At 34.5% G+C, this 18866-nt stretch overlaps 1 protein-coding gene across 1 annotated transcript in view; it reads right to left on the reverse strand.

Annotated features, from left to right (window-relative positions):
• The window catches only part of LOC128180826 (glypican-5-like), a 38766-nt gene that overhangs the window by 2749 nt on the left and 17151 nt on the right, over window positions 1-18866 (reverse strand). The window contains exons 4-6 of the mRNA XM_052848981.1: window positions 8219-8490; window positions 1094-1199; window positions 400-592 (exon numbers count right to left, since the gene is read on the reverse strand). Coding sequence (XP_052704941.1) covers window positions 400-592; window positions 1094-1199; window positions 8219-8490 — 571 coding nt within the window. The remainder of the gene's footprint in view (window positions 1-399; window positions 593-1093; window positions 1200-8218; window positions 8491-18866) is intronic.

Below are 18866 nucleotides of genomic sequence, written 5' to 3' on the forward strand. Positions count from 1 at the left end.
AAAAACATTATTCAATGAGGAATTCAAAACATTTTCTAGTGGTGGTTTGCCTACATGAGGATTATGAGTTAATTACCAATTTGGTACAGCAAGTTGTGCAAAATTTCAACAACAACAAAATACACCCCTACATATATAAAGGAGACAATGAAAATCAACTACAGCTTAGAAATATGATTTAAAATAGAAAATTACAGTGTTAGCAATTGAAATGATCACGCTTTGCAAAATTTGAAGAAAAAAATCAATATCCCCATTTTCAAAGAAAGAGAGAGAGAGAAAGAGAGAACAAGAATCCAACAAGGGTCATTATCAGTTACTTCTACATTTGTACAATGATAATGGATAATTGCTTTATATGGAAATTCTTCAAGGTAATATTGTAATATGCTTCACTACCTGTCACTACATCTACTTCCATGGTGGTACCACTACCGCTACCACTGTACATGTCGTCCCCGGAGTTAATGCCCCAAAGATCCTCGTCATCCGTCAGGTGGTGGTAGTCCCCACTGCCGTACTTAAACGAGTCTGACTGGAAGTGGCCTCTGTCCAGGGTGTAATCAAAGTCCGAGTACCGTGTCATCAAATTCTGTGTATGGAAATTATTTTTTTTTCAATTTATTTGTTAGACTTCCAGGAAATAGATATTTTGATTTCACTAACTACAAAGTTTGATGGTGTATCGCATCTTCCAATTTTATGAGGAAATATTTTTCATTTTTTAATTTTTTTTCTCGATATTCTGTTATACTTGCATCGGTAAGTAATAATATAATTATGTTTCAAAATCTTAAGTAATCATACTGTGGTTTCATCAATATTCATTGGATACCAATTTTCGTGGATTTCGTTATTAAGTTGATCCACGAAATTAAGTGTTCATTGAAGTGCAATTTCTATTTACATTTTGTATTGATAATTGTCCACAAATTTACGTATCCTTGAAACTGTGATTTTCACTTTATCCACGAAAATTGATACCCTTGAATATTAATGAGACTACAGTATTTATTTTATAATTAATTAGCCACAATTACTGGTATTATCCTTAGGACTCAAAATGACAAAATTTGAATGGAGGTCAACATACCACTCTCATGGCAGCTAGTTTGTCTTTCAGGCTTACAAGCCTGGGGTCAATCACCATGGCCGTTCTGGTTAATAGGGTCGGAATATCCTCCACCACCTCAGTATATCTGAAGAAAGAAACAGTAGGGTGCGTGTCAAGAAAAACAACTCTTGGCAAAATTGAAAAAAATAATTGAGTTATCTTTCTTTGAGCTTGCAATTTTTTTGTGTGTAAAAATTGATAAAGATGTCCATTTATCAATATATACCCGGTTAATATAAAGAAAGCATCAAAATTTGGTCTGTTAATTTTATTCAACAACTTACTGGGTTACATTTGGTTGAACTTTTTCATTATGAATAATAATTAAAATGTTCATTAAAAAGAAATTAATGATGATATCAAATGCTCTATTTAATACTTTGGGTCATCATGAATTTTAGGGAGCTTATCAGCTTTTCTTGGTCATTTACTGGTTTTATTAGCAAATTTTGCAATGATAAATATGTATACATGTATGATGACCTAGTGCTCTCTAATATAGCTCCAACTGACACAGGTTACATTTATGAATTGTTACTCAATTTTGCCACTTGTCCAGGTGTGAGCAGTCCCATGATCAACCAACCAGTGATCAAATCCCATAGCTGACACACAAAAAGTTGATCTTTGTCAGTTTAAGTCATCAGGTTCAATCTTGGGATGTATGTATATATAGTTTGGGGAATGTTATCTTGTATCTCGCCGTTTTTCACGACAATTTGCAATCCCATTGTCTGCTCTTAGTCACCGCAAAATAACTTTCTACTGCTCCGAGCTCGGGGGGAAGATAATTGGCCAAATATGCATTTACCTACCCTGCAATTACGGAAATTTGATCAAAAAGTGTCTTTATAGAAGATTTAGGTAAACCATGAAAATGTTAATACATCAAGGTGTAGCTGACAAGAAATTGAAGGGGAGCAGCCGACAAAACAAGTAAATGCCTACACTTTATTAAATACCAGCTTGCAACTAATTGTATACAGTGAGGTAGGGAGTTCAGAGTCAATTTAATCGTCACAAAAAAAAGGTTACAACTTATTATCAGTTCACACAGAAAAGGCCACAACAGAAATTACTGGGCCTTAAAACAGACACATGGGTCTCCATTTAAATGTCTATAATCTGTTTTACAGGTTATAGAAGAGTTTTTTTTATAAGAAATTCTTTAAATATGTGAGTGACTTTAATTTTTTGCCATGTTCAGAAATCTTCAAAACTCTGAATAAGTCATTCAATTAAGACCGTGAAACTGCACCATTGTCCAAAAACCTCTTTCCATAAAATTAACTGAGTCACACATACGCTGCTGTCATGAACTTTGGTCTGGAATAACAATTATACATGTCCATCTAACCAACACACGATATTTTGATTAAAATAACAAATTTAATTCTTTTGCCCTAGATATCCGGGCCCTTTTATGAATCTTGTTACAAAAATTGCACTTTTGTTGGGTATATCACTTAACATGTACACTCAAAAGTGAAATACCCTCATCTGATATATTATATATGTATATATAAACTACAACAAAACAGAAATGATATATCCTTGACTTTTTGTACTGAAAGTGACCCACTTTAGAACTGTCTGCCAACTTTGACCTATAAATTGAAAGGTACCACATGCAGAAAACTAAGCCATGTACTTTTACTGAATTTTATTGTTCTCTGTGTTTCGACTGTCTGCAATGATACAGGGGGCCCAGAAGAGAGAGAGAGAGAAAGAGGAACACCTGTGAGACGAACAGCCATGATCCCTGACATACATTATTCTTTGTTCCAGTAAAATGTCTATTTTCATTAAATTCAAAAACTTCTTCAATCTTTAAAGATACAGCCTTGCTACTACTGCTTTCAGATGCAATTTTAAAAAAGAAGAGATGATTTTATTGCATGGCACTCTTTTAGAGAAAGAGATTCTTCTTGTGGAAGTATGATGATAGGGAGAAAAAAAATCAATAAATCAATCAATTCTGCAGCTGATATTTAAGTGCAGAATTGCAAAAATCTCTCGATTCATCCTGCAAAATAAATTGTGCCGAATGCAACTGGAAACCTGAAGCTGTTCTGAAAAATGATTTTCAAATCAATCTCTTGCCAAAAATTAAAACTTTTCCCATTTGCAATCAAATTTAATAGTGTGAATAAAACTGTATTTTAAGTGCCTATCAGTAAATGGTGTCACTGGAGATTTTTGATTTGATACTGATGAAAAATGAGGTGGGAGGGGGTGAAAGAGTCTCAGTGAGAAGGAGGAAAATAAGCAGAATTTATCAACCTCAATTCAATCTGCATCATAAATTTAAATGTCAACCAATGAAAATGATGCAACTTCAAATCCATCAGTTGAATAGCCAGTATCTAAAGAAGAGGCTTTTTTAACAAGGGTGTGAAACAGGACCTTGCTCCCAGCTAATGAAGCATAAGATTATCTAATGAAGCACTGATGTAATTCGACAAAACCTAGAGCCTCTCTATAGCTTAATAGACAAACAACTTCTGCTTCAATGTGGTATTTGTTGCAATTTCCTCTGACACGAGATCAGGCCATCATGCAATTGTTTGAGTTCTTGCAGAACACAAGCAAAGCGATACTTCTCCTGCTTCGATGAAACCACACCCATAGTTTGTTCGAGTTCGTACACGGAGCATATCCTCTTTCAGCGTTTTCTGTCGTATCTGGTGAGAAATTCTCATATTTAGCCCTCGTTTCACAATAAAGCTTGACCTTTTAAGAAATAACATATGCGTTTTTAAAAGACTCAAGGTATTGCTTGTCAGGTTTCCGCTTTGAAATTATGATCATCACAAAAAATTATTCCTTGTAAGGTATTATAAACTTGTGTAATGTACCAATCTGGACAAGGGGTCTATTGTTCTTGATAGTATCAAACTTGAACGTTTGTAAGGGCGAACAAATAAGGAGGACTTTCAACAACCTCAAATTTCATATCAAAAACCCAGTTATTAATGACATTTGCCATCGTACAGATAGTTTATGAAACCCGACATAACTTTTGCCCAAAAACTCAAAACCAAGACAAAATCCTGTGTAATCCTCACACTACAATAGAATAAACTAAAAGATCTCTATTACCAGCTAGTAAAGTACAAATATCTAAACTTCAACTCAAGGTTCTGTCAACTTAATGTATATCACATTAGTCAGGCTTCTAAATATTGTTCATGTGTGGATCTAATGATTTCCAACTGTTCATTAGACCATCAATGATTATCTTGTTCAACTCATTAGCAATTTTATCGTCAACCACATAATTCATCATATACGGTAGGTGCATACCCTGCATGTAGTACATAGTCTGATATTGTGTCTCTTAATCAGCTATCTATGTATATTCTATGTAACATTCAATTTATACATATTTGTGCACAGCCTTCATCATCAAACTATAATCTTCTATCACAATCCACATGAATTCAACATTCTAATCTGTTGGGGTGGAAGAATTGAAAGAACAATACTTGCTTTCTGACGAAATCTTCTTCAACATGAGTGTAAACAGTAAACTTCATACTACAAATACACTTATATCTTTAAGCATTGGAAGTCATATAAGATAAAAATTCCAAGTAAATTCAATGTGATCATAACCAATATCATTAATGGAGGAAAATATACACAGTTTTTCAAAAATCTGAAATAAGTTTCACCTATTTTGATAAAAATCAGACACAGATTTTCCCCTTGACTGGACCACAGACAGAATATTGTTTTTGCCGTCCGTCTGTTACACGTATGTATGTATATGTGTCTGGGTCACACACCAAGTGACCACCCATTTACGGAGAATCTCTTCCGATAAATACGCATAAGATTTATGTTAATTAGCTGGCTCTAGCTGGGAGGCAACTGACCATCAACTCGTCCCGTGACCCGGCGCGCTTGGGCAACTTCCATACACTGAGAGGACATGCTTGGTCAAACGGAGCGAGAGCTTCGCCACACTGTACACTGGGGGGATTTTGTGATGTATGTTTTCTGTGGTAAACGTGATTCACGCTGGATAGAGAAAAAGCCCTGGGTTCTAGGGGGCCATGTTCAGTCAAGTTTTTTTTCTATTTTTTTTTTTTTATTATCAGATATCTTCTCTCCTTATGTAGCCTAGCAATAATATCGATATATATAAAAAAAATCCCTGTCATTTGCGCCCACGCCATATTTTTGTCACAAGTTATTGCCAAAGCAGTGACAATTCACTGCTTGATGAGCCATCAAAGACAAGAAAAATAAACGATGGAAACCATTCATAAAAAATTCATCAAACCTTTCTGGTCTGGAACAATTAAGATAACGCATATATTTGGGATTATGTTTGCGATTGGGAAAGAAACTGCTAATTAAAAAAAAGGATTGACGTAAAATGCAAAAATAAAATTTCAAATAGGTAAAAAAAAAATTTTAATCAAAGAATATTGACTTTACAAATGTATATTTTCTAAGCCCAACACTTTTGTACAAGAGTCTTTTCTTCTACAAGCATAACTGTATCTTGAGAGCAAATTTAATCCTATTTACATGTACAAGTTTAAGACACAAATCAATTCTATCAATGACTGTAACACATGACTTTACATGCGTCTTACAGTTTGAAAGTTTGTATTCTGACCCCCCTTCCCCCACCCCTCACTCACCCCACCCATCTATTTTTATTTCCATCAATGATTATGACATACTGACTGTTTGGAAGTGTCTTTATATAGTCCCCCAACCATCCCCCCCCCCCCAAAACCCTCAAAAAACATCTTTGTTACATTTTTCCTTTGTAGAGAAGGTCAAGGCACCTGCATGCATGTCTGTCTGCAACAGAGACATTCCGGAATTAACAGACTAAGTACACAGTGACATAGACACCAGACAAGTATAAACGAAACCACATCTCCTTTCATATAATTAATATATACATTTGTACGCTTCATCATCAAAGAGATATCCAACTGATTTCGTTTTATATCATCCGCCAAAAAAAAAAGGGGGGGTCCCTAATGGATCCGACTTGAATGTCAAAAGCAGTTTTGGAGACAAGTATATGAGTTCCTAGTCATGACTGCATCCACCGAGCAATTTTTAATATTGCACCCAATGATCTGTAACCACTCATAATTACGATGATTGTTGATCTGTGGGGAAACTAGAAATTAAAAAGAGAAATATTAAACTGCCTAAATATTGGAACTTTTTCCTGGCAGGACTCGAAAACTACTGATTTTGACATCAATCATTGAGTTTTTTCGTCTGTTTACTTTTTTTTTTTTTTTTTTTTTTTTTGGTTGACTGGTAACTATAAAGGGTGGTCTCTTGTCTTCAACGTTTTACAATAGAAAGTGTACGAACATTTCAGTGCCACTGGGTAAAAAAACATGTTGTAAATTAAGCAACCATGGTTGCAGCGAGAGTTTCCATAAATTCATTACACAAACACTTTACGAGGGATTCCTTGCATTTCTTGGCTGTGTAGTAGTGTTGGTGTTAGCAATATTCATTATATCCAGTCTCACTTTAAATTCTTAAACTTCAAGGGTACGCTACTCCATTTTGTTGATTCGACCCATAAGATTTGCGAAGATTGAAAGTACTTTATATCAAACATCCCTGACTAGTTGGCCTAATACAAATGGGGCAAAGAATTTACTCAATGGATGTAAATGTATGTTAAAGAAGAAAAAAGGAAACTTTGATTAAATCCTCAACGGAAATGAATGAAAAATTCTTAACCATATATTTTTTTTTATCATCAGTCTTTCCGTTCACCCTATCTTTGTACGTTGAATAGAACGGACAGATTTGAGAAGCTTTCATTGAATATCCTGCACAGTTCTGCGATTAAAGTTTTATTTGTTATCAATCTTTGTCGCCCTATGAAACCTGGACTATTTTCACCCTATATTATGCCGCACCCCTGTATAAACAGATTTGTTCTCTCACCTTAGATAAATGCAGATAATACCCGGTTTAAAAAATGTGTGGAATTTTTTTTTCAATCATTGTGACACCTGTGAATTTGATTGTAATTTCTATTATCAATAAAATGTCTCTTGTTCTATAATTTAGTAATGAGGATTTTCAAAGATGGTTGCATTTTATTTCCTATTTAGCTGTGAAAAAAATGAGCAAAATAACCCTGTTCCTGACAATTTCTTCCCTCTATGGTTAAAATTCAAAGATTGCCAAATGTCTATTTATAGATGATGATCAACCTACATATATATGACAAAGGCCATGCAAGGAAATGACTTTTTAATTTGGCGAAAATAGCACACTTTTGGTGAAACACCATGTCAATAGTGTATGAAAAACAGACTGTTTTGTCCTTTATGGTCAACATTCCAAGATTGCCAAATGTCTATTTATAGATGATGAGCTGTAACAATGGCCATGCAAGAAGATGACTTTGTAACCTGGCAAAAGATTGCACACCTTTGGTGAAACACCTACATAGACAAAGAAACACGATGATCTCAGAGCCCTCTAAAATAAACTTTGATCCATTGATCGGCCACCTTTCAACATACTTGAAATATTTCCCTTTAGTCCTGAATGCGAGGCAAATTGAATTTAAATCCCCCGATTTATGTTTAGAAGCTGTATGCTTGCAGACTAATATACATTGTATCTCAGTCTGTCTGGCTGGTCCCTGATAAGGTCAGGCAAGGTTAAGTAAGGTCTGAGTAACACACCAGCGGTTCAGAGGGATACAGTGGTTGTGTTCACGAGTGGAATAATAGCCGTCAGCTCTTCCTCTGCCTCTTTATCTATATATCTATTTATGTTTGTAGTGTGGGAAGTGATGGCTTGATGACAGTCCGATATCACAGACAATATAGTCTGAGTAGAAATAAAATAATGACCCTCTTTTTTTCACCTGATCACATGCATTCCTTTCTTCTGATTACATATAAAACTCTCCTCGGATTTTTTTTTTCATTTACATTCTCTTTGCAATTTAAAATTGTGGTGGTCGCATCTTTTTTCCTTTCTCTTCCCCTTTTTTTTTAATACCAGCCATTTATTTCACATAAAAAATCATTCATTACTGATCAGATTTCAAAGGGAGATAACTTTACAAATTCCCATTCTTACCTCCCCTTTGTGAGACCATTCCAACACTCTGTACTGTTAATATCCTGGTCGTAAAAAATTTCTTGATTGCAGATATCATCGGCAATGGTGTCAAACATCTTCAGTGAGGTCAACAGCTCCTTCATGACCTCTAGAATTTTCTCATACATCTCCCCACCTATTTCTCTTTTCTTTCTCAAGGTACCCGATTTTGAGGAAGAGTCTGATGATTCTCCCATAGGTGCAGCTTGCTTGGGATTTATTTCAGTCTTGAAACCACAGTTTTGTTGGGCCTAAAAATAGACAAAAATAGGTAATAATCATTTTGCAATTGATTATAATTAATGAGCATTTTTTTTAATAAAGGCATGAAATGCAAAGATTTAAGGTGAAAAAGTCAAGATCTTGGTCATTTTATTTGATCATAAAGTAAATCTGGACAATATATAAACATTAAACTTTGACACACTCATAAATATAATCTTTCAGGGGGATACAAAATATGTGACCTTTTAGTCATGATAGCCCCCATAATTCCATGGTAAATTTATTAATTTCTGTCATTTATTCGGGATGGTTTTACTTTCCATAAAGTTTTAGATTAATTAGCTCCAAGTTCTTTGGGTCAGTTTAGGTGAGAGATTCACCTCTTTTCACATCTCGGCCATCCTGAAGGACAGAAGGGGAAGTGATTCATCATCACCGAAAATGGGGAGACAAATCTCTTTGCTCGTGAAGAGAGATAATCTTGAATGACCGGTAAAATGTGGTTTAATGGCGACCATTTCATTCAATCTGAACAATTTACACTGCCATGAAACCAAACCATCAAAAGACAGGATTATCTGCCATTTGTCAAAGCGTGTATCTCACACCATAATATTTACCATCTAACTGATAAGCGTAATAGTTTCCACGATAAAGAAAGCAGTAGATGTGCTCATTTTGGTGAAAGCACTCCTGAACTCAAGATATATGGTCTTAAATTAAGGTATATAGCTTACAATTAGCAATAAAATGCAACAAAAATTCTTTTGCCAGCTAAAGATAAACGCACTCACGAACTGAATTGCACCATAAACAATTGATTTATGCAAACACCACAACATTCAGTAAATACATTTAAATTTGGGACTATTTTTTCCCCTTATGAAACCTCTAAAATCAGAAAACTAAAACTTTTTGTCGCTTCATATATTTTGCCGTTGTATTGCAAAGTGAATGAGAGACCAAGAGTGTCTTTGCTTTGAATAAATCAATAAGAAAACAAATAAGATTTTATGGATTGTACATATATTTAATGCATGTGTTTGTTTACACTTGAGGGATGAAAGAGGTTACAAAAAAAAAAAATTCAATACAGATCTTCAACGCCAAAGTAAATTCAAACATTGAATAATGCTACAAAATTCCCTCCCCGATATGTCCAAAAGACATAACTTTGATAACATTCACTGCCTATAATACATAAAATGGCGAATATCAATATTAAATTGTCTAGACCTTCCTGACAGCCTATTGGTAACACATTTTTATTCTATCTAAACAAATGGGTTTCCCCATGAGTTGTTGAACACCAGTATTAACCAGTTTTGAGCTAACATGCAAAAGGTACATATTTATGCTATAGGATCATGTCTCCCGTTTATAGTAATTCCAAACTCAGTAAGGGACTAATATTGGCAATTATTAATAAATATCAATTTTCTCATATCGTAATCGGCATAAATTTTTGAGTGAGAAAAAAAAAAAACCAGATATGCAACTATTGATTTAACTTTTATTGTAACCCTGAAGAATCTAAACGCATGTATGCTGGCAAAAGCTATGAAAGTTTGATAAAGTGTCCATGATAATTTTTCATAAATATGATACCATTCATAACAAAACAATTAAAAACTGCAGCACAAATGTATGGGATCATAAATCATATTCCTCAACATGATCCCCTATTTATTCAATATTGTGTTCAAAAGTTTCTGCCGCAATTAAATACAATGAAGTTTCACATAAAACCTGACTCTGTGCATGATCATGACAATTAAGGTTCTTTAACATTCGATAAATTATTCAGTTCAGAGGCACTACCTAAACTAAACCTGGAAGTCAGGAAATAAACCCTCTACCAAAATTAATCCAATAAATTTCTGTTAACTGTAAATCAATGAAATATCTGAATTTTTTTGGAGGCAAAAATTGCAATAACGAGTATTATGTCTGCCATACAGAATGGCCGTCTGCATCCAGTCTCCATGCTGCCAACTTGGAAATAAGATGGGTTTTTTTTTATTTTACGTGAGAAATAAATCTGTTAATTGTACTTGAGAATGGCGACTATTGAGACAGTTACTCCAGCTTCCCACACGATTTTCTGACAGTGATGAGCTTATTAGCTTCCAATGTCACCTAGTTATGCCCCTTGGATACAGATTACGAAACTTGTGTTCCTTTTCAACTTATTCAATTCACAAAAACGTCGCCAGACAGTTATGGATGTCTTGATGTTTCTCAGAATGTACGAGGGGAAAATGATGTCAGTGTTCTCCAAGAAATTAAAATCTCTGATTAACTACATGAATCATTGGGCGCAGGGATTTTTACTTCACTTAGCTTACTTTTTTATGAGATGTGGCATTTACTTTTTATTGTCAATGTTAAGTAGTAAATAACCATATTGTACTGCCTCAGAAATACCTCAGATATTCAACCCGATTGACGTCCCTCGAAAACTGACTGACTGCTGTACACGATGATAGTTTTACGGGGTAAAATTTAGCGAGGTTCTTGTATTTAGTGTTTGAAAATGTGAAATCTTTGGTGGTAGTTATAAAAGAGATTTCAAAAATTAATCATACAGCTATTTGTAACTAAAGTAATTGCAACTTTCTGCTTGGGTCAAAGTAATGTAATTGATGGCATTACAGCCATTTCATTAAGGTTGCATGGTTCCAGTAAAGTTTGGATCCATGCTAGTGTTTATTAATGAAACCCTAGGTTCCCTAGTCTTTTAAATAAACATGTACATATTGGGCAATAAAATTCTTCAATGCAAAGTAAAACTCTTTGTTTAAAGCCCAAGCGACCATCAACAAAAAAGACAATTGTTTCTTTCCCTGGCTGCTTCTGAAATATTTTAGGGGTGACTTTTGTCAAGAATCTTATGGAATTGCATAAAATTTGCCAAAAAATAGCAAAGCACAAAGATTTCCACATTTTTTGTGTCTGAAAGAAATTGGACGACAAGACATTTGATTGTCTGAATTATAGTGCACCTGATCTAGATCCTTACTACAGAATTTAATTCATTTTAACAGTTAAGCTTGTCTGAAGCAAAAATTAATTATATTCAGGATGAAACTGTATAGACATGATCGAAGCACATCTTGAATAATAATTATAGCAAGAAGCAAAGATGCCGTAAGAACTAAAATAAAAAAAGAGAGTATGCATGTTAAAAATAAAATTGGAAACAAAGATTGCAAAACATGCAGATCAAAATAGAACTGTATAAAATATTTAGCCTTGTGATATATTAAATAAACCAACACTTTTTCTTATATCCAGCTGATGTTCTGAGAGATCTAGACTGTATAAATATCAATAAATCTAAGAAATTTTTGTTTAAAGATCATTAAGGAGATCAATGTCTGCAATCAGAGTTTTGACTACGTTTTATTTTCTTCTCCACCTCTCTCTGCCTCAGTAAAATCGTGAACTTTCACAAATCGATACTTAATGAAGCTAGCAGCGATCGAGACTTAAAGAAGAAAGAGCAAATATTTTTGTGAACTTTTACAACAAAGGCAGAATTAGAGGATGCGGCACAGAGGACACTTTATATGATCAGTCAATTATCTACACTGACAGAAGCTGTTGAAAACGATCATGATCTCGCATGCCAGGAACACTTTTAAGATCCTACTGTGCGAAAAAAAACATTTTAAAAAGATAAATCGAAAAAAAAATGTGCTACAACAATTTCTGACCAAACCAAATACAGCATATAATTGAGTCTCCAAGTTGTGGAAAAGGGAATAGCAATTGTAGAAAAATGAGTTTTCTCTGTGTAACTGTTGGCTTTGGATGGTATCCAGACTAATTAAATGAACTGTTGGTTTGTACGTTACTGATGGACAACCATGCATCATGAATACCAGAACAAACACAAAAATGCTGGCAAAATCAGATTCTGTTGACAAGAATGATCACGCTCTATTAATCTGTTACCAAACCAATATGCACTGTACTGAAATGACAATTCAATTATCCCCTTTATATCAAATAAATCATCGAAATACATAATTGCTTTCCATAAAAAATTGTATTTTTTTTGGTGCAAGCTTTCCAGGTGTAGATAACTTATAGTCAGAACAATGGAAAAGTTTCCAGGTCATAGATAACCCATAGCTAGAACAAATAGAAAACATAGCGACCCAGGATAACATACAAGGCGGATCATTACATGTACAATCTAGTCTCATTAAGAGGCAGGCGAGCTAAAAAGAACTGGTTTCACTAGATGCTAAATCATATGTAGACAGAGGAATTTAACCTCTTGCAGTTTTGAGAATTTTATATTTCTGGCTCGAGCCACAGGTGGCTAATAGAGAGACATCCTGAATCTTTCTAGTCAAATTATTCAGAATTTGATACAGGGGGAGAAATGAAGCTCTGGGGCTGAAATGAACAGGTATCTGTGCTCGCAGCATCTGTAGCAGTGGCAAATATCCAAACCTTGTATCCCAGAATAAACAATTTTTGTTTACTCATCAGAAGAGAGGGTAAACATCATAAACAGTATCTTGATCAAATTTATAACATACATTCGTCCATGATATCATAAGTCTGTCGTTATCGTATCGCGGGGTAAATGCTGCTGCCAAAATATATGTGTTAGATACTTGTTTGATGCACTCAGAACCCGTGTTTACAAGCCTTGCGTACAACAAGTATTGTTCCTTGGGCTTTCTTGTCTGATAGGTGAAAATCTGCTGCAATGCCACTGAACCTTTTAGCTGTCAATATCGGCCAAGAAAGGGGTTGCATTTGTTGTTCTAGAATTTATCTGAGAGAGCAGCTATAGCTCGTATGAAGACGCTCCTCACTGGTGCAATCTCTTCCTGATTTCCACCTGAGACATTGACCTTCTGTTGCAGAAAATTAGCAGTTTACAAATTGGTTTTTATATCATCAAGTCAGAGATGAGTGCCGAACCATCTGAGAGATGTCTTCAACACTGGAGGGATAGGATACGGGATTCCCATGTTTAGCATCAAGGAGGTTTTACCATCCCTCTATAATAGATGCTAAAATAGCTTTCAGTCTTCAAGAGCACTGTTAAGTACCAAGTGATTCATCATATTGTACATGGTGCAAAGATTTTACTATGTTAGGGCCCGGTAGTTTGATGAAGAATATAGTATATTATGAATCAATCCTTAGGGTTTTTTTCTCTCTCTTTTGCTTAATTAGACAGGTCTGAAATCAGCTTTTCTTACACTTTTTGGAAAAAATACATGTTAACCTAACTTAGCACTTCTCTATAATAAATTGTCAGATGAACTCAGATGAACACCTCTCTCCTCTCTCTCTCTCTCTCTCTCTCTCTCTCTCTCTCTCTCTCTCTAATACATGTTAACCTAACTTAGGGCTTCTCTATGATAAATTGTCAGATAAATTATATCCCAGTAACCAGGAATGTATAATACCTGTACTTATCCTCATGCACACACCTCTAGCAAACTGGGCCAATCAAGTTGAACAAGCTCAAAAGGTATTATCCTCAACAGGCAACATCAATTTCCTACTAAGTCAAGACAGCAACTGGGTCGAATGTTAACCTCAGATTAGATGTAGGTATAAAATATACAGTACAACCAGAATACAATGGACACAGCATTTCCACACTCAATGTTCTAAGGGCAATTTTTTCTATTCATGTTGACACATTCTTATTATTATTGTGATTTTGAATATTAAATTATACATTTAATTCCTATGTAGATGCCTCTCCCTATCTCTCTCTCTCTTCTCTCTCTTTCTCTCTCTCACTCTCTCTCTCTCTCACTCTCTAAAAGACTCTCTCTCTCTCTTAAAATCTCTAGAATTTTAATGATGATTTATTACTTTACACATTAGCTGTTTATCAATATTGACAAAATTTGAGCAAAAAAACATCAATGAAATTTGGCTCAAATTACCTGCAAAAAGCAAATTTGTCTTTATTAAGTTTGCAATTTAACTGTGTTATAAATCTTATCATGGAGTGTCTGAATTTAGAACACAATAGCACTTTGACAGTCTAATAAATCATGATAACCTTGGATTACATTTATAGATAATCTTATCTGCTATTAATCCACGAATCTGTTTTAGTGTTACCTGACATGTCAGACAATATAGAAGACCCCATCAGATTTTGTAGTTTTGCTCTTAAACCCCTATTTTTTTTATTAAGGAAATGTTACATTTTTGGATTTTTGGAGATTTTGTTTATAATCTTAAGGAAAAAAGGGATAAGGTACAAGCATATTACCCTGAATGATTCATTTCAAGGGCCACTACATTTTAAAATTCTAATGTTGGGTAATGCATACATAAATTATATAATACTCAGAGCAAATGTATGTCGAGTTTCCTATTAACTTTGGATATATAAATTTCTAAGACAGTCTTCTTTGCAAAAATAAATATTCAAAGTCCTCTTTCCCTTAATGTTCAAACTGCAACCTCATTAGATTACTGAACCTGATTTTACAGAGATCAATTCATAATGAAATTTTTTTTTCGTTTTTTAAAAGTTTTTTAAAAGTTCAGTGACACATGATGTTAAAAAAAACTACCATTATAGGAATTCAACAGCAAGCTCCTCGAGAAGGTTTGCCTGTATATTAAGAGAATATTGGCATATTCATGTTAAAAGTGTTGACAAAAATCGGCGGGGAGGTTAAGGTGAAGAGTCCAGGTTAGGCATCTGTCCCCCACATTCCTTGGGGGGACACACTGCTAGGTAGAGCATCTGTCCCCCGACATTCTTTATAGACAGGTGGATATCGCCCCCCACTCCATGATAACATGGGTCCACAGTGGAAAATCATTCAGAAGTTGAGGAGCTCAATTCTCTGAGACTGTATGCCCCCGTCTTCATTTGCCTTTTGCCGATAATTACACCCTTTCAGGAATTTATCAACAGAGGCTGGTTTTAAGAATAGCTTCTTAGCCTGCCACGAGCCAATGGTATCAAATTCCAATTTAATTTGTTTGAATGGTGAAACTATTAACATTTTGATAAAGGGCCATTTAAATTTTATATGTTCATCGGGAGTTACAAAACACCATGACAAACGCCTGACTTCATTGAGAATTCCTTTTTTTTTTATTAAATTTATGCACTACTCCTTTGAAAAGACTTGGGGACTAGATTTCAACATAAAATTTCTTAATGATTGCAAATTTGCAAGTTTCCTTTTGTGATTTTTTTTCCAAAAGAAATTCAAATGACATTGATATTCTTTAATGTCATTTAGAAAATGACTTATCAATGTTACAGCTTTTATTTTCAACCCATATATTGAATTACTATCTTGTCGTCAAATTTTCATGAGTCATACCATATTCATTTTGAAAACACTGTATCAACAAGGTAAAAGTGCTTTCTGCAATACTTAGTATGAAAAGAAAATCTGATCAAATGACCACTACTCGAAGAAATGACTTGAGTAATTTTTGGAACTAATGCAGCAACTTTCTCCATGTTATTTCTTTGCAGCACTTGAGAAGATGAAAAACTTAATGCAATTTTAAGGAGATCAATATTGTGCATTCAAAGCAATTGCACTGTGCATGCATTCAAAGCAATTGCACTGCAGTCTGAAAATAACATTGTCCTTTTAAATCCTAAATAAAAGATTTACATGTTTTACTAACTGAACATTGATCTAAATGTACTTGAGGCTTAAATCTATTATCATGACTTTTTAATTGTATTAGTTTGTTACAGTATTATTTATTTGCCAAATTCCACACTCCAGCTCGCTTCAGAGTCTGCAGAAATAAAAAACGTAAAAAAAATTTCGACAGCCATTAAAATGTTTACAGGATTTAATAATTGATCATCCTTTGCTTAATATCCTAAGGGGATGCAGCTGCACTGGGTGCACCGCAAAGGAAAGAAATTACCATATACACAAGAGGACTTCAAAGTGTACAGTGTTTGACTTCAATGCAGCTTGCTCTAAGGTTTCACACATCTGTCCTATCAATTGCCTTAGCATTCAGAAACCCCGAAATGAGTCCTGAAGAATCGGTGTTTCAATTTCAGCAAATACAGAAGAAGGAAATGATATATTTTGTTTTGGGTCTGAGTATCAGTGTTTCGATAAACAAAAAAACAAAAAAAAAATATTTTTTTTTGGAAACTGTGAATCACCAAGCACTAGTCATTGTTGTAAAAAAAAAAATGGAGACTTTTTTTTTTCAAATAGATTATCCAAATTTTAGGGATATCATGCAGCAAATAGGTGAAAAAAAGGTAGCATCTGACATAAACGAATGACAAATGCCTTCTGTCACAATATCTGATCGGGGAGAGCTACATACTGACAGGACTAAAGAAGGCATGAAATTCGCCACCTCATAGGCCAAACAGATTGTTTTTACAAAAAAGGTGAAACTGTGCCTTGTGGGAAACCTGCCGATCAGAGTTTCTGATAACCCTTCCTTTTGCTGCCGAAGACCCTATCCTTGTTATCCCGTTAGCATGATATTTCACTTGATTTAATACACAGAAATGGGTTTTTTAACAAAATTAAAAACCTTTCAACAACCCTAATAATTTCTTCCTTTTTCCTATTTTGGTAATATTTTTAAACCATACTTCAAATTATTACTATAAAAGGTTTTAAGAAGGAAATTTTTTTTTGAATAACTAAAAATAAAGTATTCTGATTTATACTTGGTAATTTTTGAATCAAGAGTTGCTTCACAACTTGATAGAAATAAACTACCATACAATGAAATAAAAAAATGAAAATGGTCACATGTCCTTATGTTTAATGGCCTCAGCTCAACTCACTTTCAGTGCATCCAATGATGTGCTCAAAACTTAAAGAATGTTCATTCAGTTAAAGATCATGCATTTACAGACAATATTAACTGTTCTTTTTCTTATAGCAACAGAGAAATGTGAGAGACCAAGTTCTTTGTGTATTGGGTTTGGACGGCCTCTCTTTTATTCTACCATAGTTTACAGAGTGGGATTATGAGAAGATGACATAAGTTCAGGTGTGTCATGGCCCAGGTATTTAACTACTAAAAATAGACCTGATGTAACCTAGATTACACTAAGAAACATGTCAACAAATCAACAAACAGGGATAATCAAATGCCTTCAAAATTTTTGCTTTTAAATATCCGCAAATTTTCTCAAAGATACTTTGATTTCTAATGAATTGAAACCTTAAAAACTTGATTTTAATCTTTTAAGTCATATGAAAAATTAATTGGCCATGCTAAGAGTCTATCATAAAAGAGATATATAATGTTTTCGTGTCGTACTTCTAATAGATATGAAAATATTTTGACAAAGAGACAATGGGATTATACTGTAATCATGAAAAAGAAATTAAGCCGTTATTCAACCATCAATACAATCAAAAACTGTCATAAAAGCCAACACAATGGAGAAAACCACTAATTCTACACCCACAATGGGGAATTCCAACTCCCCATTTACTTTTGCCAAAAACCTACTCCAAAGATCAACAAAGGGACGAATAATGAAACACTTGTCTACAAAGAAAAAAACTGATGGAAATTTCAAAATATGATCGGAATTTGTATGCAAACAGTAGGAATCTGAAGTGTTGAATTGTTGTCATAGGCTAAATAAAGTGACCACAATGGTTCAATGTGACAGACCAGCCAAATATGGGCGTTTAAAGTTTAAAATCAATTATCTTGAGCTTTTTGCAAAGATGCAAAGCTGGTATTGTGTATACAATGCTATGGTTTTTTCAGAAATAGAAGTGACATCAGAGAAGAAAGTCTCAGTTCGCCTGTGATAGAGATCCGAGTTTGTCGTCTCCACTCACACACTTTGAAGATAGACCTAAGAATATTGCATTTCATTGAAAGACACACACTGAGATTGTTATGGTATAAACAATTGTCAATAATAGTTTGTTACTGCTCAATCTCACTGCCTCGATAAAATCTATTCAGAAGTGGGTGTGAAAATCTTTTCATTATTCAGCTATTAAAAGTAATTATTCAACGTGTGGTGTGTTGCCTTGCAACCTTTTCGATGTGGATGTGTTGCAATGCAACCTTTTCCACATGGATGTGTTGCAATGCAGCCTTTTCCACATGGATGTGTTGCAATCCACCCTTATCCACGTGGATGTGTTGCAATGCAGCCTTTTCCACATGGATGTGTTGCAATCCACCCTTATCCACGTGGATGTGTTGCAATGCAGCCTTTTCCACATGGATGTGTTGCAATCCACCCTTATCCATGTGGATGTGTTGCAATGCAGCCTTTTCCCCATCTTTATTTGGTCTTTCTTATGTATCAGAATTACCCTTGGAGGTTTATATATCTTTGTACTGTAGATGTAAATGATCTGACAATTAGAGCACAAACAGATGCAAAACCAATCACACGAAAAGA

This window comes from Crassostrea angulata, chromosome 4 (assembly GCF_025612915.1).
Source record: "Crassostrea angulata isolate pt1a10 chromosome 4, ASM2561291v2, whole genome shotgun sequence".
In the NCBI taxonomy this organism is placed as follows: domain Eukaryota; kingdom Metazoa; phylum Mollusca; class Bivalvia; order Ostreida; family Ostreidae; genus Magallana; species Magallana angulata.